Source organism: Phyllopteryx taeniolatus, chromosome 20 (assembly GCF_024500385.1).
Source record: "Phyllopteryx taeniolatus isolate TA_2022b chromosome 20, UOR_Ptae_1.2, whole genome shotgun sequence".
Lineage (NCBI taxonomy): Eukaryota > Metazoa > Chordata > Actinopteri > Syngnathiformes > Syngnathidae > Phyllopteryx > Phyllopteryx taeniolatus.
Window position 1 is genome coordinate 6,470,402 of NC_084521.1, and position 22,972 is coordinate 6,493,373.

The window sequence follows — 22,972 nt, forward strand, 5'->3', positions numbered from 1 at the left end:
AGTCATCATCGAGCAGATACTCTGAGCCCTGATGCAACAGCAGGATTTGAACCGTTTATTCACTTTGTATCTTTGCTAATATGAAAGGGGGTTGGGTGGGAAGTCCGCTCTATTTCACAGTGATGGTGGCGGCGGTAAGGTAGACAGGAAATGAAGCTCTGGGATGGTTTGATCTTTAGGTCAGCTGGGGCAGAAATGTTGCCATTTAATATTTCATCCTTGTCGAGGCTTCACATCCGTTGTGAATAACGATGACCAATTAGAAGCTGGAGTGAGTTTGAATGGTTACCAATTGCTATTCAGGTGGGCCCAGATTCATAATTCATCAACACGGGTCAGGCGGACGATCATGTTGACTTAACATTTGGGCTGACATTTCAGCCTCGCTCACGCCTTTCATTAGCGCTCACTACACGCATCAAAGTCCATCAAACCGGAGAAGGGGGGTAGCCAGAGAAAGAAAGAATTTGAGGAAAATGTTGTGACGAATGCCGCTTTTCGTACTGCGGAAAACCCACAGCATATTGAACACAGTTGAAAAGAGTCATGCCAACAAACAACTGGAGAGGGTGGACCCCGTATTTACTTCGCCATTGTAAGCTGACAGATTTCATGTGAGGAGACCGAGGATAGCATGAAAAAGTACTAGGTGAGCGCAGCTCCTCCTCATTTCTCCTCTCACTAGCACAATGAATACCTATTTACTGTAACGCCAGTGATGCCAAACCCCAACCTGGCTAAACGTAATAACTGAAACAATCACCTGTAAGCGTTATTATGAAGAAACACATTTGAAACACCACTGTTAGGTTTTTGCAATTCTGAGAAACATTGGCTGGCAAATGTTACATTTTAATTTATACATCTTCTCCATTTTGTTGAAATAAAAGATAACGGAAGTAAATGTATCTGTAATTTATTTGAGACTTCACATAAACACAGTGAACCAAAGCTCACCAACAAATCTCTATCATCATACATAAATGTTTTGTTTTGTTTTTTTAACATGATTTTTACATGGTGTGTGTAAAAATACATAATAACAAATGTGAGGTGATGTGTTACATTCCCACGCTGATTTGTTTTGGCTCAAGGGAGTGGACGGAGGCCCTGAAGGGACCAAAAGCTGTTGTGAGATGTCGGGCTAAGCGGCATTGGTACACTCATACCAATTTTTAACAGTTTTTCAAAATGTGAGCGATCTCACACATTTAATTGGGAGGGTGTGCTTACGGCGGAACGCTGGCCGACTGCTTAGCACATCTGCCTCACAGTTCTGAGGACCGGGATTCAAATCCCTGCCCCGCCTGTGTGGCGTTTTCATGTTCTCCCCGTGCCTGCGTGGGGAGAACATGGCTCTCGCCCGAACATAGCTGGGATAGGCTCCAGCACGCCCGCTAGTGAGGATAAAGCGGTACAGAAAATGGATGGATGGATGGATGGATGGGTGTGCTAACTGCTCTTATCGTGTTTGGAGTACTTGAGATGACCAAAATAGCATACCGCACAAATAACGGTATCTTTATGTCCTTTTGTGGGAATTATTTAAAGTTTTATGTCTGTTGCCAAATGGCTGCCACTCTTTTTGTGCAATAGTGGTCTACATCCAAACATCCATCAAATCTATCAATATTTCATGAAAGATGATAAATAACATTCTAAACCACCAAAGTGTACAACAATGGACTGCCCCCCTTTATGTCAAAATTGAAACAAAACCTTGATTTTGACCAGTATTCATCTACAAGACAGTATTCATCTCTATGAATTTTTTTGCACTTAACTTGTAAATGATAATGGATTTAGCCCACTCTAGTCCTCAGTGTCATATTTTGCCTTGATTTGACATAGGTTAGATTTGCATATTTGCAGTATAGCAACCAGTTCTTTTCTACATCCTTCTATTCATCTTAATAAAAGACAGCAAATAATGTGTTCCTAACACGGCCAATATGTGGAGAGTGGACGTGACTCCTCGGTAATGGATGGTCATCTGTCACCGCAGTGTTAATAATCGTCGACGATCAGGGTTACAACTTGTACAAGGAGGCCGTATCAGGAGAGACTAATCTGTGTTCTCATTTGCTCGAGCGGCAATTTGACGCTGGGAAAAATGAGATGACAAATGTGCTGTAGTAGGTGATAAAAAGGCCGCTCTCTTACCTGCAACTTGGACCAGATCTGCCGCGGTTACATTGGCGGGGTTGGGGCCGACTCGAAAAGTCAACGCCGGGCCGAGAACACTGCAGGAAAAGAAACAAAACTGCCGATTGTATTTCAGCTTTGACCTCGAGGAATATCAATAAAATGTTTCTGTGTGGAGAGAACTGGGTCTCAAGTTCAGCTTTCCTGTGACTGTGCAAAAAGCTAAGTAACTTGGCTCCATCTAACCCTCAGGAACGTGTCTATGTATATCCACTCTCTGCACTTACTCTTCACTGTCCGGTCAGGAGTTGGCAGCGGACCCATCACTCCCTGGAGCAGAATAAATGTTTAAAGGTCCCCGAGCTTGGCCGTCAAGTTAAGGCTAACAACCGTGCTCTCGGAGTGTAAGAACTCCCTGCGGTGCACAGGGATAATAGAAAAAGGAAAACGTGTGTCTGCTGGATGTGCATTACATTTGAAAACATGGTAAAATCCCAAATGAAACTACAGTGGACCCCTGCTATTCGAGGGGGATCGGGACCTGGCCGAACCGGAAAAAGCAAAAACGGTTTAATTCTTAGGTCATTACTGTATGTTATATAAAGTATAATATTATAGAGTGAAATTTTTCTCATTAAAAATCATTGCAATTTTTGGGGGGGAGAGTGGAACAGATTAATGGCATTTTTATTCATTTCAATGAGGGAAGATAATTTGAGATACAAATGTTTTGCGTGCCGAGCGTGGTCAGGAAACGAATAAAACACATTTTTTTGCTAAACATACTTTCTGAAGGCAAGGCTATGTCGTTGTTTTAAACGCACGTGCAATTCTCTTTGTTTTATGTTTAGTAAACTTCAACAATTCTACTACACAGCATATGTACTTCAAACCTCGGAAAACTTGCATCCCAAGTACTTCCTGTCGGACTGCATCACTGATAACCACTGGAGTTCTATGACACAAACTCTTTCCACCGTCAGGTCACCTGCAGACACCCAGTGCTGCGAGCAAAATATGAGCCAATACTTCGGACAGCTGGACCCAGCCATGCAGTGATTTGTGAACACCATCCCTCACACACAGACGCACAGTTCTAAGGGGAAAAAATGGCCTTCTCTAATGCTTCACCTGGGTACTGTTTGCTCTCGTAAATGTCAATATTTCCACAATCTTTACCCCAGCCTCCGTTCCCCTTAGCCGCAGATCTCAGTGTATCTCAAATTGAAGTGATTCCTTTTCCTTCCAAACTCCATTGAAATGAAGTAAAGGGTGAAACACAAGCACGTTGTTGCATGGCGAGGTGGTGGTGGTGCGTGGATTGGGGTGGGGGTTGGAGTCAAGGATGATAAGCTATCTAGAGGACTTCACACTTTCTCCTCTGTTATCTGATGTGTAAGCATGGACTTCATATTAGCTCTGCTGGTGGGATGTGATTAAGTGTGTGTATGTGCAGACTGGTGCTTGGAATTGTGTGTCCCACTCCCCCTAGTGCCTCAGCTGGGTAAAGCCCTTACGTCATCTCAAAATAAGCTCATATCCCCCCTCAGTCAATCATCTCTTGAAAAAAATAAAAAATGAAAAAAAATGTGAAAAAAATGATTACTGCAGGCACGACTATCTTAAAACTCCAGCTTCTTCATCAAAATATCCGCCTGGCTTGTTTGTCACATTTCAGCATCTCTCCCACCGACTCCTTATTGGCAGGGGGCGTGGGGGCTTTAGAGAAAGAGCTGGTGCGGAAAAGCGGGGCGGTGCGCTCTGACCCAGCTCCCTAGCATATTCAGACTGGGCGACGTTTTCAAAACCTCACCTGCCGTGTCCCCATGGCGAGCGGCACAATGAGCTCACGTCACAGCGCGTCCTCCGTCTGGGCTATTTCGACTCCAATGGTCTTTCATTAGAGGATAGGAAGCCAAGGTTTTGGGCAACAAAGGAGGACATTTTCTCCATTTATCTTTTGTATGTCCGCTTCTAAGTTTGCCATCCTTACAGCTTTAATAGACTGCGGTTGAGGTGTATATGAAGCCGGCAAATCCACTGGTGCGAAGTAACAAAGTACAGTTGTGCCTTTAGATACGAGTGATGCTTTGACTTGCTAGCAAAGATTTGGAGGAAACCTATCTGTTTTTGCAAAAAAACAAAACAAAACAAAAAACCACTTCTGTTCTGCTGTTTTTGTGCCATTTTGGTGAGAACCAAACTTGTTGAAGTTAGTTGAGGAGCTTCACTGAGAAAAGGTCATGCTTTGTCAACATCTTGTGACATCTATAGGCAATTATGAACTTATTTGGGGGGGTTACTTACAGGCAGATTTTCATCCTTCACGGCAGCGCTTCCTTTTGAAGGTTCGGTATTTTGGCTATTTAGACCTCCATAGAGTGACTCTCTAACATGGACTTAGTATAAAAGTGTCAAGTTCATTTAAAAAAAAAGACCTTTGTTTTGTCATACGAGTGCCCAGAATAGGCCCCTCTGACAGCTACTTCTGTTTGACCCAGTTTTGTATCCGCTTGTATCCATATTTGGTTAAGGGTGCCTACTTTCCTCTGACTGGTTGCTTCCAGGTAGAAGACCCACTTGTGAGAGCAGACTTGTTTGTTATGGAGACAGCGCTGGATCGGGAGCGGAATGGGAAGGCGAGGATCGTCGCTAGTGATGTAGATAAGCTCGAGAAATAAGAATTACCTGATTTCTGGCTTCTCGGCAGAAAAACGCCTGCAACTCAGGAATGCGTGGACGATTCTAATACATATTTCACATGTTTACTGAGGCACCATATTAATACATATTTCACATATTTACTGAGACAATATTACATCACAAATACTAGAAGTTGGTTTTGGAGAATACATATGACCCATTTAAAAAAAAAACAACATTATTTTTTACTATTGTAGTAATCGGTACTTGTGTAGAGGATGTGAATGCCTTAGCCACATCTGGCCTTATCACGGGCTCCTCATCAGTATACAGATAGCGCTCATCATATGCGTTAGCATCAGGGTTGATTAGCGGTGATGTGATATGGCAGCTGTAATAACAGGATTAACTCAATCAGTGCCGGCCTGATGACATGTCCCGGTGTTCCTGCTCGGCACAAATAAATTGGAAGCTTGAACGTAAAAAGATCAAGAGTCTCCTTGGTGGAATTTGTTTCGAGGTCATGAAGGAGAGATTTGGCAGGAATGCATTGGATACAGAGTGGTTATAGCATCTTGGGCTGTTTTATTAGAGAAAAATCCTCGAGGTGACAAACAGCACACAATGAACTAGGGAGGCTCGGGAACAAGCCTTTTGCGAAAAGCTGAAAACCAAGTAATTGACAACTCCCACCCCCCCAAAATGTTGATAATTGCCTATGTTAATAGTTTAAACCATAAATCTACCACAAACTATGATCTCTAAACATAATAAGAATTTCAAACTTATCTTACAACATTACCCTTAAAAATAAATGGCTTACAGACGGACGTTTTCAGCCGTGGACCAACAACCATTTGTTGCCGGGGGATTGCAATATATACAGGTATATACGATTACTGTATTGCTGTACTACTATACTGTATGTATGTACTATATGTACACCTACAACACAGACTGATGGAATAGAGTGCGGTTCCCAAGGCCATCAAAGTCAGCATATCAACGATACCACCATCTCTTACATACTGTATCCACCAGGATGCTGCTGCTTCTTGTTGTATTTGCGTCTCGTCTGCCGCCTACATGGCTTGACGCCAGACGCACAGCGGAGCCGTGGTACTGGCGCAAACCTGAGCGGGTTCAAGGACAGTTTGGCCGCTTGTGAATACATTAACCGCCTCCCGCTGAACAACTTTCTCTATTTGCAGCCAACGCTATCCACACATCCGCTGCCTCCACTTACTCTTTGACTCTAATGGAGAAGGATTTGATGGGTTGACTGTTCTTTTACTTTGATGAGACGTACAGAGACAGAGGCAGTGTTTTGAATACAGAAGAGGCATCACAACTGTTCTGGAGGTAATTAGGGCCGCTTGGAGAAGTCAAACACTCTAAAAGGTCAGATAAACAACAAACGCCTACGTTCACTGGCTCTGTCGCAAAGTTTTTCCAGACTAGTGCAGTCCTCGCAATGTGTCACAATGTTTTTCCCACGCTGGGAGAAGTGGAACATTTCAAATGTAGTCAGTTACAGCAGAGACTCGCAACTTGACCATTTCAATATTGTCCAGAATTTGTACAAGGCCGATGGTTGAGTGATTTCCGAAGCTGACATTCCTCAGATTGATTTGAAGATTGAACAACTTGAACATTTCAGTATGGTCTAGAATTTAAACAAGGCCATTTGTAGCTTAGTAGTTCATATAGCAGACTATCCACAGAACATTTTGAATAACTTGGATGTTCTAAAAGTTCAAGGACAATATGGTTTTGAACTTGAACAAGGCCATCGGTAGTGTAGTGGTTCACATAGCTGACTTTCCACAGGATGTGGTGACGATACTACTCTAAAGTAAAACATTTCAAGGGAAATGAGGTGCAAAATTTCAAACAAGGACATTGTGCGCGTTGTGGTTCTTGTAGCTGACTTTGCTTAAATCGGGTTAACGGTTGAACAACTTCAGCGTCAATATGATTCAGAATATGGACAAGGCCATTGCTAGCATACTGGTCCATGTAGCTAATTTAGTATAGCTACCAAGTCTATCTATAAATTGCTTCAGTGATTACTTGTGACAATGTGGGTGTGTGTTACAGGACGGGTACTTACGAGAGCTGTGTGAGGTCTGCGACGTGGAGGTTCAGCTCCTGGGTGAGTCGCTCCATCAAGACCATGGCCTTGTCGGAGGTGAGGGAGCTGTGGTGGGGGAGGGGGAAAGCACACAGACAGCTGGCCGTCACGCTTGGAGGTCCGACACTCATGTTAAACACAGTCGGCTGTTAAAATGTGCTCGATACATAGTCACAAATTGGCCATTGCATACTAGGAGAGACTATGGTGCTTGGAATGGAAGGACTCCAACACCAGAGGTGGCAAAAGTACTCAGATTTTGTACTTAAGTAGAAGTACAGATGTTAAAAACAAGACTCTGTTAAAAGTAGAGGTACTAATTCAACTCTCGTACTTAAGTAAAACAAAAAAACTAAAAGTACAGACTCTGAAAAGTATCCAAGTACAGTGTTCCCCCGTATATTCTTGACTCACAGATTCGCATGGTCACAGATATTTGAGGGAACTGATCCTCAGTTGCGGAAAAACCTTTTGTGGCATCTTAGTACCAAGGAACTATGTTGAAGTGAGTTGAGCCGCTTTCTTTGGGCGAAAGTAATACTTTGATGCCATTTTGTAGCTATGACTGTGACTATGTTGAAGTCAGTTGAGGAGCTTCATTTTGACAAATGTAGTGCTACGTTCCTCCATGTTGCTACTCTCCTTGCTTTTTCGACCTTATAAGACTCCAAGATCACAATCATCCTCGGTTGACTTTACCTCTCTTTACATACAGGGTGTCCATAAAAGTCACTTGATGCTTCCTTCTTTTTATATTATACTATCATTCGGACAGACGTGAGGTCATCAGCATTTGACAGCTTAGGCTTTGTGTTTTTTTGTAAGCATATCAATCCCTTGCTCAATTGACATTGGAGCAGAGCTGAAAAATTGCCACCTGGCAAGAAGTATTTCTGTCCCTAACATGAGTTCAGCGCCAGCTTGAGAAGCTATGGCCGACACACTGCTCCAACGCAAAGTACAATTTACACTATCCATGGCAATTTTCTCGGAACAGGATCTGTTCTACACAAACCAACAACGCTTGGCCAAGGCAACGGACGGCCTGTTACTACTGGCACAGATAAAAAGAACAAACTCTTAGAGCAGGCGTTCAAGTAAAGGGTAAATCTATCCAGAGCGCTGCACTGTGACTCCTCGCTAACAAAATTTTGACTCATTGGATGCTTTGGCGAGCTGCAAAGCTTTACTTCAGGTTGTTTAAAAGTTTGAAGTTGAAGATTTTGATGTTCAACAATCTAAAGTTAGTACAGGTAAAGCTTCTCGGGCACAGAAACACTTGGTGTCAGCTGTTGACTTTGCAACACTGCTCCAACAACAACTGGCGAGCCATGGGCAAGCCTAAGCTGTCAAATGCTGATAGCCTCACATCACTCCAAATTGACAAAGTATGGAATAGAAGGTAGCGCTAACTGAAGAACTAAGTCATCAGAAAAATAAATACTCAACTACAGACACCTGAAAAATCATTGTAAGTACAGTAACAAAATATTTGTACTACCACTGTCCAAGAATCACACAAACAGTGTCTAGGACAAGGTGCTGGATCATCTGCCACTTGCTAAATCACCTGCTTTTGTTCGCGCAATGAGACAAACAATAAGGTGCAAATGGAACCTGCATGAGGTGTAATGGCTGCATCATATGGATGCACCTCTCCACCATTTCCCTCCTCCACGTCCTCCTCCACTCATCTTTCTTGCTCTTTCCGCACCATCCTCTCTCTCTCTCTCTCACGCCTAAAGTGAGAGTACACAAACGTGGCGGGCAGGAACACGCGCCCCTCGCCGCCAGACGAGAATAATAAGGTGCAAATGGAATGGAGGTGAAGTGTAATGGCGGTCTGATAAAGCCATGCCTCATCTCAGCTCAGGCCACGTCTTCGCTCTCTCTCACTCTCGCAGACTAAATCGCAGAGGAAATAGACCAAACAAAAGGTAATTTGCAGGAGGGGGGATGGGGAAAGAAAAGCACAGGGCGAAATAAATGAGAAGGACACACAAGAAAGCTACTTGGTTGCTGTCGATTTAACCGAGAATGCGTTGAGAGGCGGGAAGGTCAACAAAACGTCAGGGGTCGTATTGAGACCACGCTGCAACGACTAACCAAGGCTCTCATGTAGAAAACTATTCAAAGTTGAAAAGTATTCAAGGATATTTCTTTGCTTGAATCAGTGTTTTCTTGCAACCCAGTTAGTTAAGCGAGGTAAACACACTGATATTAGGCCCAAGTTTGAGTTTCCACGCTTTCAATCAAAGTTAGCAAAGGACCTATTGTCGGATGCCTCAAAGAGATACTGAGTGACGATCCTGTGTTGTGTGGTGTGTTAAGAGAGATTTGTCCTCCCCAAGCTGCTCGGAAAACGTTCGGCCTACAATCATAAATGCTAAATCTGTTAAATATACGATTGCAAATCTTTACGTGCGTGGTCAACACCGTGTTTGGCCGAGTCACTGAGGTTGAGAGGTTATGCTCGCATAGTAGTGACTTTGAAGGGGGGGTGGCGCATGGGCTACATTTTGGTGTGGATTTGAACAAAGAGCGGCAGCAACCCACCAGATCCATCAGGCCGCGCTACAGTGCAAAAACAAGCTTGCTGTGGGCATTACCGCCACCTACAGCACCGGAGTGGAACAGCGTCACCTTGAACTAGTCAGACGGCGTTATTTAGGATTGTTCAGCCTCGGCGAAAGTCATTCCAGGCACGTTTACGTCTCTCAGCGGCGGTTCTGGCAACTGGAGAAATCCACGAGTGCCTCGCTTGTTGATGCTAGCGCTCCCCCTACCCCCGCCCCATGGGGATACTACTCTCTGTCTTCTGTATTCACTTCCCCCAATTCCACATCACATCCCGGCCTTCCCTCATATACCCCAAGCACCGGCATCATGTCAGGAGCTGTCTGTCAGATAAGCAGGTTGGCGTCCACTCCCTGCAAGCAGACTCCACTCTCCAGAGGGCCGATGACATGTCCTTTTTAGAGAATAAAAAATACAATCATACTCCTGGAACATCAGCACCCACACAGTGTGGTGTCTTTGCAGGGCGACATAGGTGAAGGACAGGCCCGTGACGCAACACTTGATAACGCCATAAAGGGATTTGAAAGAGGGCCGGAAGGGGTGCGAAGACACAGTGGATAACAATTACAGAGCCCGAGCAGAGTATCATCATTAAATACAGCACAGCAACACACAGATTTATTTTTTTATAGCTTTTCCCATGAAAAATATGACAAACTGTGTCATTATCAAAGGCAGTTTTTGTGCAATTAAATGGTGGTGATTAACAACAAATAACTATTAGGAAGGAGGATTGGGGACACACGAAGAAGAAAAGAAAATAATTAAACAAGATTAAGTATAAATCCCAAATTTTCGATTAACATTAAGTAAAAATCCTATATTTTGGGGATTAAAAAAATTGAATATTATGAGAATAAAGTCATGTATATTTGAGATGGTTGCATATTTTTTAAATTAAAAATGTAATTTTATGAGAATGAAGTCATATATTTTCGATATAAAAAGTCGTAATCTAACATGAGCAAAGTTGTGTACTCCCCCAAAACTATATTTATATATTTTCAAGAGAATCTTTTTTTTTTTTTTTATCTTCGAGCTAAGAAGTCTCCTATTTTCAAGTAAAATCTAAATATTACAAGATTAAAATTCTATATTTTTCAGATAAAAAGTATTTTTTTAAATTAAAATCATAATATGAAAATAAAGAATGGAACATTAAAAAAATAAAGTAAATATTTTCGAGAAAAAAAGTCCTATATTTTCAGGATGAAACATTTTGTTTTTTCAGATTGAAGTTGAAATATTCAGAGAATAAAATTGTATATTTTTTTAGATAAAACGTAATATATTATTGCGATTAAAAAAGTCATACTATTGATGTTAAAATTGTAGTTTTCAAATTTCATATTACTCTAGCATCTTCCATATTTCCTGGACAAGTAAGTATAGTTATTTTTCATTAGAAACAGCTCATATTCATTTTTATTGGCATTGTTGTTAAATATTATGAACTTGAGGTAAAATAAGAAAGCCATCCTGTATGTACTCACTCTGAGCCGGTTATGATGTATCCAAAATGTCTGTCTTTCCCCCTGCTGGAAAACTCCTTCAAGCCGATGTGGACCAGCTGAGTTTTCACCTTCATGTCTTTCCCGGCAGGCTTTTGCATCCATTTCCCTATCTTGGAGTCGGCCTGTTGGGCAAGGGGCGTCGCCGCACCACCGGTCAAACGCAAGGTGGAGCCTTCCCCGGCGGGCGCCGACACAGCTTTCTCCGCACCCTGGGACTGCGTAGTACGACTATGGATGTTCTCCAGGCCCACCACTTTTTCACCAGGAGCAGGTTGGACTGTAGAGGAGTCACCGAACGTGTCGAGGTAGTCGAGGAGCTTGGAGAAAATGGCCGTATGCTGTGACATATCAAGAAATAAGTAATAATAAAAAGTTTGTGACTGATCTACATTACATGTATGAGAAGTAATTAAGTTGGCCCACATTGGAAAGGGAAAAAAACCCCACAATGAATAAATTCTATTTTAGAGAAAAAAAGTTCTGTATTTTCAAGACACAACAATTATAGTGTATATTTTGAGGAAAAAGTGTCAAGCTTATGAAAGTAAAATCATAAAATAAAAAAATTGTTAAGAAAAAAGAACAATCTCAACAGAATAAAATCTGATGTTTTTAAGAAAAATGTAAACAGAGAAAACAAATGTAAATGTTTTTGAGTACAAGAGACGAGAATAAACTCATGTAATTTCGAGAAAAAGTTATGAAAGTAAATTCAAATACTTATGAGACAAAAAGTTTTACCTTTTCAAGAAAAAAAATAAATCCTAATCGTAACAGAAGACAATCATATGTGCTGCTGGGAAAAATAAAAATATTTTCAAGCAACAAAATATATTGTCGGATAACAAACGTATATTTGAAGAAAAAACACAATCTTACAAGAATAACAATGTATATTTCTGAGACAAAAAAGTCTAATTCTTTTTTATTTTAAAAACAATATATATTTTATAGATAATAGAAATATTTTAAATAAATATAATAAATACACATTTCAGTATTTTCAAGAAACAAAAGTTAGATATTTTGGAGGAAAAGTTGTATATTTCTAGAAAAGAAATTCATGTATTTACAGGAAAAAGTTCCACATTTAGCGGGGGGAAAAGCATTTATTTTCAGGGGAAAAAAAGTAATAGATATAGAGAAAAATAATCAGTCAATGAAAGTCATCTATTTTTGAGACAAAACAATTGCATGTTTCCAAGAAATAATTTAAATGTTTGAGAAAAGAAATGGTGTTTTCAAGAAAAAAAAATTGTCATGCATGTTTTTAAAAAAGCATGTACTAATAAATGTTTATGATTAAAAGTAATTCCTGTGTGAGTAGCATTGTAGTGACATTGCAAATACATTTAAGTCTCTATAGTCTCACGTTGTGACTTTTTCAATACAGTATGAGCCTCTACCAAAAGGTTTCATTGAGATAAATAGTGACTCAAAATGGGCTTTTAATAAAGGGTTCATTTACTGAAATTTGCTGAATTTCCCTCCGGGTTCCCAGAATTTTGTCACGCATGGCGGTCTAGATGTCTCACCGATGTGATTTGATAACGTTTTAGGTTGATCATGCGGCTCCCTCCCCCAAACCAATTTGACGCTTGTGGAGATCAATCGTTTGGAATTCACCTTGTCAACAGGCTCCTTGTCGGCTGCGCCATCAACTTGTTGGCCTGGAAACAAGTGGGCAAAAAAGAATACTTTCTGAACAGAAAAGTTTCTCAAAATGTGTCTGTGAGCAAGCATTTCTGACTTTTGCCGCATTGTGATGTAACAGTGGGGTCCATTTATAAAACACCACCCCCGACACCGAGTTTCCCTCCTAAGACTTGGCAGCTAGACAATGTTTGCTGTTTGTGCTAGCTGCTAGCTAACTATTCATCAACTTGCTACCTCTTAAAATGCTTGTTACTTGTGAATAAAAGGTAGCCACATCTGTTTGTGATGTATGACAAGAATGAACACTATGTGGCGAGGTAGACTGCGACGTTAGCTTTTTGTGCAAGCTGCTAGCTAGCTGTCAAACCCTTATTGCTTTTGAACAAAAGGTAGCCACATCTGTTTGTGATGTTTGACAAGAAGGAACAATGAGTGAAGATGTAGACTTTTATGTTAGCTTTCTGCGCTAGTAGCTAGCTTGCTAGCCTCCAACAGGCTAGCTGTCAAACGCATGTCCTTTGTGAACAGCTGTAGTGCTAGCCACTAGCTATCTAGCTGCGCTTAGACAGTATTTCCCTACCTTGTCTGAATCTGAAAGGGCCCTTCTGGTTCACATCTAGCACTTTGTCCGGTTTCACACTCAACACTTGGTTTGGTTCCATGTCAGTCATTGGCTTCCTTTCTCCCTCCATGATCCGGCCAGACTCTGGGGTTCCTGGTCCCGGTTGGGTCCCTGGATCCGATTGCCTCACCTCGGCTTCCTGCAGCGCTCCGGTGATGACGTCGGCGAACTGGTCCAGGTCTTTGGCCAGCCACGGGTCCATTTTAAAGCTGTGCCCTCCCAAATGGTTCACCATACCCTGAATTAATTGATCTGGGACAGAAGACAAGAAATTATATACACAATTTTTAGCAGGAGCATTATTAGCATGCTGATGTTATCCCTTAGTATTACCCTATATTACTAGCGTACTGATGAACATTAGCAATATTTTAACTGAACTACTCCATTGCTATTCAGCAGCAAGGAAAGAGCAAGTAAACAGATTCGGAGTCTTACCACATGTTGTAAAACAAGTTGCCTGCGCCGCATTAAAGCTGATCTTAACATTATGCTATGTTACGTCATAAGAGTAAACTTTTTAAAGACACAAATAATTTGGCATCAATATTCCAGTTGCCTCCCACATCTGCAGTTAAGTAAACAAAGCTCCCCGATATAAAACAGGATGTTACCTTTCATGACATTAGGGGGCTTCTTGGCGGTCAGTTGGTCGGACCCACTCCTGAACAAAAGTCCATCCAGGTTGATTTTCGGGGCTTTGGATCCAAAATCCACCCGGACCTCATCTGGAGGCGGACGTATGTAGCCGAGGTAGCGGAGCTTCCCTTTGGACTCTGACGGTGCACCTCCCCCAACGAGCTGATCCAAGTGGTTGGAGAGGGGCTTGTAGGGGGCGTTAAGCTTGGGGTGCCTGCCCTCGCCACTCTGAGAGAAAACCTTGGTGACGGGGAGTCGGTCCGCTCCGTTCTGGAGGCTGTAGACACTGGTCTCCTTCCAGCCCGACTTTGGCGGACTACGATCCGGAGGACCATCGTAGGCGATACCTTCATTCTACAATCACGACACAACAATAGTAACTGTCTGATGAGAGTCAGTACGCATACAATAATGCTCACTTTTGATTGGCACTTGTTGCATCAACAGAATTGCTCAAATGTATTTTTTTTCTGGTCACATTTTGCTAGGCAGAATGTATTGGGCAATATAGAATTGTTCCACAGTTTTTTGTTTTTTTACTGTCACGCCTCTGTATTTAATGTAAAATACATATTTAAAAGCTTCTGACCTGCGTGCTGGCTGCCTCTTGTTGGACTCCAGGCTGGAGCTGTGGCAGGAAGTGCAGACCTTTCAGGAAGCGTTGAAGGTTCTTGCTCAGCTCCGCCTGCCCAGGCCTCGCATTGCTGCCCACTGTCCTGCCGTAGGACCTGAAGGGCACCTCCACTGCCTCCTGGTGGCCGAGGGGGCCGCTCCTCAGCTTGGAGAGCTCTCGGGAGATCACCTGCTGGGTGATGTCATCCTGCCACGTCAGACCTGAGGGAGGTAATAGCACCGACATTGTGTTTATAATAAAACTCAAATAAATACGTAGATCTAACTACTGACATTTTAAAGACACTGCCACCTAGTGTAGTTTTAAAGGTATTGCTAACATTAAACAAAATTCCAGTTTTTTACAGCTAATCCTGCAAACAATGTGATGGACATTAAGTACATCTACACAGTTTTATGAGAGCCAATGTCCAAAACGCAGTCTCATAATGCTGAGTTTTGATTGACACTATCCTCCAAGAAGCTAATACATGGATCAATGTCTTCGGTCGGCAGTGTAGTTCGCATGAGAGGGGCCTCTCATTGTGATGCATTGCAGTGGGCCATCGGCAGATATCTACACACACGCACACTGTAGCCAGACAACAAGCTCAGGGAGAGTGTCACAGTGCCAACATCTCTACTAATTGCCAACACATAGCTGGAATACACAACTCCAGAGAGGCAGAGGGGGCACAGTGCCAGGATGCTAGGACCAGATGGAGCTACCCAAGCGAGGGGAAAAACACCATAGCCCAAACATGGCCAACATTCTCAATGAGCCAAAAGGTTGGTGAGTGTGGAAATACCAGAGATCATCACTGATGATGCTTCTTTGTCACATGAGAAGTCCAGTGTTTCTACGGTTTTTAAGCTGTATCATTAAATGTGTTTGATAATAATATAAGAGTTGATTTATTAATTGTCATACAAGTACAGTATAGGTAGAATTACAGGCAGAATTCAATGGCTCAGACATTTTTTGCCTGGTGACTTGTTGCTAGGCCAATTTCATTCTTCTTTTTTACTCAAATCACTTGTTGCTTGGCAGGATTTAAAAGGCAACATCAACAGAATTGCTCAAAAGGCAGGGGGGGCTGGTCACTTAACAGAATTCACCGGGCCACATACATCCATTGATAATGCTTCTACGCTCACATGCACTGCAAATCAAAGTGTTTATATAAAACTGCTCGATATTGTCTTATTTTAATGTTATTACTTTATTATTACAATTTTATCAAATCGTTTTGGGGTTTTTTTTTCCCAAAGAGAATGTTACTCACCGAGCCAACTGTTCAAAAGGGGGCACTAGTGTGCCGGCCCACTCAAACGTCTACAAATATATAAAAACTAAAATGGATTCTGCTCTGAAATTCAAATAAAGCCAGCTATGCAGATTATTATTATTAATATTATTTTTGCATTGTACTGTTACCACCTCAATCACAACGGACTACTGCTTTAAAGTGTAGCTAATTCTGAGATACGTACGCACAAACACACAGGCTTGTCAACGCTGATGACACAAATATGCCGGTCACATGGCCAAGATGTCATCAGTGGTTTGAATCAGTAACATGACTGACGTTTGCGTTTGATGTCTATGATGTTTGTCTTCGCTTCGACAGAAACAGTGAGATTGCGAGTTAGTTAGAGAGCTACAGTCCGCTTGCATCGCGACCAAGTGGGGCAGTGACCAACCAGATGGAGTTAGGGTCAAAAAATGTTTGCATAGCAAATTAGGCTTTTAAATGTTGGCGCAGATCCAGATAAAAGGGTGGACTCTGGTATTGATTCATTTCCCACTGTTACTGTCCGGTTGCATCGGTGGTCAGCTGCTTTTTACGCCACTGAGGAGCCTGATGCAAATATGTGATGAATGTCTTTCCGTCCGTCCGTCCATCCGTTCTGTCCCCGGCAAATGCCTCAGTTAACCAACACCTCGTTATCAAACTCAGGTACTCGTCTCGGTCTTTTTTGCTTGTGTGGGCCTTCCAAGCATGCCGAGCTTATTAGACGCGCCGCTCTCAAATATTCCCTGTGGTCTCATCTGGTAGCTTTTGAAAATGCCGATTTTAATTAGCTTGTATGATTTTTAAGGGCGTTAAAAGAAGCGAGCGTGAAAAATTTCATAGTATGCACAAGCAACAATGAAAGTCGATATGTCAAGTAAAAAGTGTAAAAATCTACCTTAACTTCAATATATCGAACACATTTAACAAGACAACCATGGCAAAAAAAGAGATAAAATCTTAAGAGGCCTGCTTTTTGTTAGTACTTTTCAACTTCTTCCCCCCCCCCCCCCCCCCCCCCCACACAAAATTCAACATTAATTAAAGCTACGAGTAGCGATGAAAGGGCTCTCAAACCCACTTTTTCATGGCGAATCCGAAAAACGATCAAAATGCGATGCTGTACTAGATGGTGTAGTAATTATGATAATAAAAAGCAGTGAAGAAATTGCACGTAAATGCTGAAAATGATGTTTAAATGTAAGGTCGAAATGTGAGACTTGGGAAAATATTAAAATTGGTTGACAAAAGCTTCCGTAAAAGCCGTGTGTGTGTGTATATATATATATATATATATATATATGTTTATATATATAAATATATATATATAAACATATATATATATAAACACACACATATATATATATAAAATCACATATATATATATAAAAAAATTTTTTTACAAAAGCTCCACTTGTGACAGCACAGCGATGGCTTAAAAGCATCATTATAGTCTTTGTCAGACAAAGGCCAAACTAATATGCATCACAAACTCCCCACTTCAGTCATTTCAGATTGTAGTCACGGCGAAAACCTTGACAAGGAGCAAACAAACAAATGCACAAAACAACAAAGAAGGAAATCATATTGCTCACACTAAAAGCAGGTTACTTTAAAATGACCCCGACGCCTACACTCACACTCACGGCGAATGAATGCTAACATTAAAGCTTGCTAGAGCTTTCCCTCCCCTTAATGCATCGTATGACATGTACTCTATGTTCATGGTCACGGGCTTGCCTTGACTATTTGTGTCAATGTTTTTCAGATGCAGAAACCGTTATTTGTGCTACTTTACTGTACCAGAGATAACAAGAACTATATAATGCATTGTCCTTTGATGATGTTAAGTTTTCATATGACATGTTGTTGCTACTTATACTGGTTTTGCACGGTTTTACAGCAACATTTTTAGATAATAAAAGCAACCACAGAACGCAGTTCTGTTTGATGTGGGAGAAAGAATCTACTGAACTAACAGAGCACTTTAACTCATTATTACACTAAAGAATATCATATAAATTCCCAGATACCATGCAGATATTAGACGGTTTTGTATGATTACAGGTTAAAACAACTTGAGGATATAATTCCCTTACACTGTGTATTGAAATAACTATTAAAAAAGGGTTTTGTATTATATATTCATACTTGAAAGTAATTGGTTAAATTGCAATTTTACTGACTTTGAACTGAAGTCAAAAGTCAGTTGCTAAATATGCTAAATACACTGTTTGGGACCAATCGCCAGCCAATGATGATTCAGTCAGACCGTGCAGGAAGGCAGAACGTTATTAGAAACCAAAGTCATAGCGAGAGGACTACTACATTCCGACTGAGTCAATGGTTGGATGGCTGTTTATCACATGCACAGATTAATTGACAAGTGTAATTCGTGCGGCCTCCATTAGTGAAAATACAATCCATCTTTCTATGGGTGCTCATTTTCTTTCCCCACTTGCCTTGTCGCAACCCCCTAAGATAATAACTGCTGCTACACTGAGTTTCTCCACCTGTGACACGATAGTTAGGCTTGGTGAAGATCCAGAGCCAATTTCAAGCAAGGAGGCGGGAGTTCAGTCATCAGACTATAGTGGACTCCCGCTATTTGCGGGGGAGAGGAACCGGGCCGGACCGCAAATAGCGAAAATCCGTAGATAATTAACGACCATTAGAATTGCAATGGAATTTTTTCATTTTGTTTTTTTTTCAAACCCCAAAAATCCTTGAATAAGCGGAGATAACCACCATTAAGTGTTTTAGTGGTTGCCCCCCCTGCCCCCCCCCAAAAAAAAGAAAAAACAAGATGAACAAAAAAAGAAAACAAATTTGGAAAACTTGGGGGAAGAATTAGGGGGGGAAGAAAAAGATTGAAAAAAAAATATGTGGATAGGTGAATCTGCGGGTGCCGAACCGTGAGTATCCAGGGGTCCACTGGACAGTGAAAAACTTCAGGGGCACGATCATGCAGAAAAATACCTACACTCTCCACCGGTGCGACGCCTCTGCTAGCATGTCAAAGCCAAATGGTAAGCAGAGCTGCATTGAGATTTGTTGGATGCACAAATTGGTGTTTGCTTACTAGGATAGCTTCTGATAAGCAGCACGAAAAGTGTATTGTAAGTTTGACCACTGGGGTATTTTGATGCCTCTTTTCCTCTATTTTTGTACAAGGCTCAATTCCTTCTGATGTGACTGACATGCTATTTTGGAGATAAGGGGAATTGTAAATTGATTCCACGGACGTTCCTCGCCATTTTCACAACCCCTCTCGATTTTCTTCAATTTAACTCCCAGAACACAATGCTCTCGACAAAGCCTCCCAACGGGACCGCTAGATGATGCTTCGCCGATAAAAAAGTAAAGCGCAGCGGTGCATTGTGGGGGAGATAAAACTCAAAACGATGACATCACTGCTTCAAGGTCGGAGTTTAAACGGAGCGCTCTACACGTTTAATTCATTTCAAGTCAGCCCTCCCTTTTTCTCTTTTTTAAACCCCCCCCCATCCCAGCTGACTGCTGACTGTTAATGGTTCACGCCTGTTACAAGATATTAAGCTCAGAGTGGCCTGCAAAAGCCAATTATGTTTGCACTGGGTGGGTGGTTGGGTCGGTCAGGTGGGTGGGGGCTTAATCCTCAGGTTTATGTTCCTGTTTGTGTTGAAGGCATCTACTGCCCCCAGGTGGGTAAGAACGGCAGTTACAATTTGTTCAGCGTAGACTATGTGACTCATCCATCCATCCATCTATCCATCAATTATCAACTGTGGCCTCATAAGCATTGCAGGTTTAAATGGTCGCCAGATAATCACAAAGCACATTACAGGTAAATACAAATTAACATTCACACTCACATTCACACCTATGGACAGGTTTGAGTGAACCTAATGTGCTCATTTTGGCAGACTCCACACAGGAAGGCTGGAGGCGATATTCAAACCCACAACCTCAGAACTGAGAGGCAGACGTGCTAGTGGAGAGGCACAAACCACCAGGAAAACTACAGCAGCAGCCACTTGTTGCTAGGCACGATTTGAGAAGCACAGAGACTTATTTGTATGCATCTATTTTGACTTTGTATTAATTTGAAAATGCATAATAGACAGAAAAACAAACTAGTGAGAATCTATCAGTTATTTTTTTATGAAAAGCAATACACCTACATTTGTAAAAAATATCCATCCATCCATTTTCTGAGCCGCTTCTCCTCACTAGGGTCGCGGGCGCGCTGGAGCCTATCCCAGCTATCATCGGGCAGGAGGCGGGGTACACCATGAACTGGTTGCCAGCCAATCGCAGGGCACAGACAAACAAACAAACGTTTGCACTCACATTCACACCTAAGGGCAATTTAGAGTCTTCAATTAACCTACCATGCATGTTTTTTTTTGGGATGTGGGAGGAAACCGGAGTGCCTGGAGAAAACCCACGCAGGCACGGGAAGAACATGCAAACTCCACACAGGCGGGGCTGCGGATTGAACCCCACTCCTCAGAACTGTGAGGTAGACACTCTAACCAGTCGGCCACCGTTAGCTGTAAAAAATATATATAACAAAATAACGGAAATTGCATCGGAGCAGATGCACATACTGTTAGCATGTTATCATTCCACCTGTCCCAGCAGACTTAGGCACTATAATTTAATGTTTGATTCAGAGTAAGAATTTCTCATCTACTTTTTTTAATGTTCTTAAAAAATGGACATGTAAATATTTAATATTACATATTTATTAATATTAAATATTAAAATTAGTATGCGCTTTCTCTATTCAGGTGGCCATCTTGCTACATGTTTTTATACCAACGGTTACCATGTTAGCATTTTAGCAAACTTGTCTTGAAATAGTGCCTGACTACAGGCCAAAACGTCCTAAAAAAAAAATAAAAAAAAATAAAAATCATCTATTTACCTTAGCGCTTTCTATACTCAGGTGGTCAGCTTGCTATATGTTAGAAGATCAACTGTTAGCATGTTAACATTTTAGCAACTTCATTAGTAATGGTATCTGACTACGGGGAAAAATAAAGTTATTAATCTACCTTAGTGCTTTCTCGACTTAGGCTATATCTTGGTATATGTTAGCATAGCAACTTTTTGCGTGTTAGCATTTGATCAATGCAATTAAAAGTCCGCGTGTACCTCTGTGAGCCAGTTTCTGCAAGAGCGTCCTGAGGCGCAGCAAGCCGGAGGAAGACACGTCGTACGTGTTCAGGTCGGCTCCGGCCACCTCCTGACACCTCCCGAAAACTCCATCTGCAAACCAGAAGAAGAAAACCATGAACAAAATGTGCCGACACCATTTCGAAGCAAGCTGTCTCCACTCTGTGACATTCTACCCCGATAAGCAGCCCCCTGTGGTGATAGCGACGACTTTATCAAGGGATGTGGGGGTGGGGTTGCGGGAGGTGGGCAGGGGGGGGGGCTTCCGCTAATCTAGCACATCAGCCTGGGTAGATGCGGGTCGCTAGGCAACCTGAGCCGACCTGTCGTACTGGACGACCGCCCGGGACCTCTGGAGAAGGCTGAAATGTAATAAAGATGCATATAATTCCATCCATTTGGCAGAACAGAAATGGCACAAATCCAAGGATAAAACACCGTGATTAATACTGTGGCGTATTAAGGAATGGCAACAGGCAGCATATCATGCACCGTCTTGACAAAAGGTGTTAGCTGATAAAGTGACAGCATAATATAACAATACTATGTGTGCAAATTCTGGTTCCAATAGATAAGTTCATCTTTCTTGTAGTGAGGCACATTAGAAAGCAGCATATCATGTACTATCTTGACATTAGCCCACCCATGAATGTCCAGCATGCAGTGTGATTCAGAGGCAGCCAGCCTAACTTTTGTAAATTTGGGGTCTAATGGCTTAACATTTGTCTTTCCAAGCTGAGCGATTCATAGCAACATGCAGCATATCATGCCCTATCTTAACTAAATGATGTCAGTCGGTAACATGACACCAGCACAACCATTTTCTTAATCTGCAGATTGTTTCAGTGGATTCTTGTTTTTCTCCATTTTAGCTAAGCATGGCAGCATGCAGCATATCATGCGCTTTCTAGACAATGTGACTAAAGTACGCCTAGCCAAAGTTCTAAAAAAAAAAAAGTTCTTTGTAGTTCCAAAGTTCTAAAAACTTTGGCTAAGCCAGTCAGCCTAACTTTTATCTGCTAGCATCTTATCAGCCAATAAGATGCTAGCACGTTTTGTACAAATTTGGGGTCCAATGTCTTAGCATATCATGCACTGTCTCGACTAATGATATTATGCAACGCCAACCAAAGGATGCCATTTGTCCCCAAATTTGTGAAAAATGTAGTTCCAGTAGATTCTTTTTATCTTCCTTTTAGCAAGGCTTGGTAGCAAATGTGACATCAAGCCAGCCAGCCTTAATTTTATCTTCATCATCTAATCATCTAAAGAGGCCAGCATATCTGTGGAAATTTGGGATCCAATGTGAGTAAAACATGCAGCATTTTATGCACTATTTGACTAAAGGTACCATCCGATTATGTGATGCTAATGCACCAAGGCTATTTGTTTGCAGAATGTTGGTGCCAGTGGATTATTTTTTTTATCTTCCGTTCAGAAAAGCATGGCAGCAAGCAGCATATCACGCACTGCCTTAAAAAGAGAAAACTACCCCACTAAAATATCATACAACTGCATCGTTCAATATTCACGCTGCTATTTGTCCTCAGATTTGTACACATCCTTCTTAATTTCGGTGCAGCATGGCAGCAAGCAACGTTTCATGCATTGACTTGACTGTCGAAGTTACTTCCTTTAACCAAGCGTCATTTTTATCAGTGAAAATGATACCAATGTCCTTAGGGGACCGCTTATAGAAGACCACTCAACCCATGCGTGACTACAGAAAGGCATTTTAATTTCCTTTAACTCTCTCTTGTGGCTCTTTGGCTCACTGCTTTTATAAGCTCAAATCCAGCAGATAAGTGCTACATGTTACCTCCCTCAAGTGTGTAGCCCAGACCCCTAACAAACAATTAACCAGCAGTGTTTTATTGATTATGTGGTCACCTCGACCCTGCTTGGGGCCATTAAAGCCCACGCTGTATGTTACATTTGAATGTCTTAGCGGACATTATTATTGATCACA

At 41.8% G+C, this 22,972-nt stretch overlaps 1 protein-coding gene across 1 annotated transcript in view; it reads right to left on the bottom strand.

Moving 5' to 3' along the window:
- ptprn2 (protein tyrosine phosphatase receptor type N2) overlaps positions 1-22,972 on the bottom strand; it is a 120,071-nt gene that overhangs the window by 87,995 nt on the left and 9,104 nt on the right. The window contains exons 3-10 of the mRNA XM_061758492.1: positions 20,983-21,096; positions 14,523-14,767; positions 13,909-14,287; positions 13,253-13,546; positions 12,643-12,686; positions 10,996-11,354; positions 6,902-6,988; positions 2,164-2,243 (exon numbers count right to left, since the gene is read on the bottom strand). Coding sequence (XP_061614476.1) covers positions 2,164-2,243; positions 6,902-6,988; positions 10,996-11,354; positions 12,643-12,686; positions 13,253-13,546; positions 13,909-14,287; positions 14,523-14,767; positions 20,983-21,096 — 1,602 coding nt within the window. The remainder of the gene's footprint in view (positions 1-2,163; positions 2,244-6,901; positions 6,989-10,995; positions 11,355-12,642; positions 12,687-13,252; positions 13,547-13,908; positions 14,288-14,522; positions 14,768-20,982; positions 21,097-22,972) is intronic.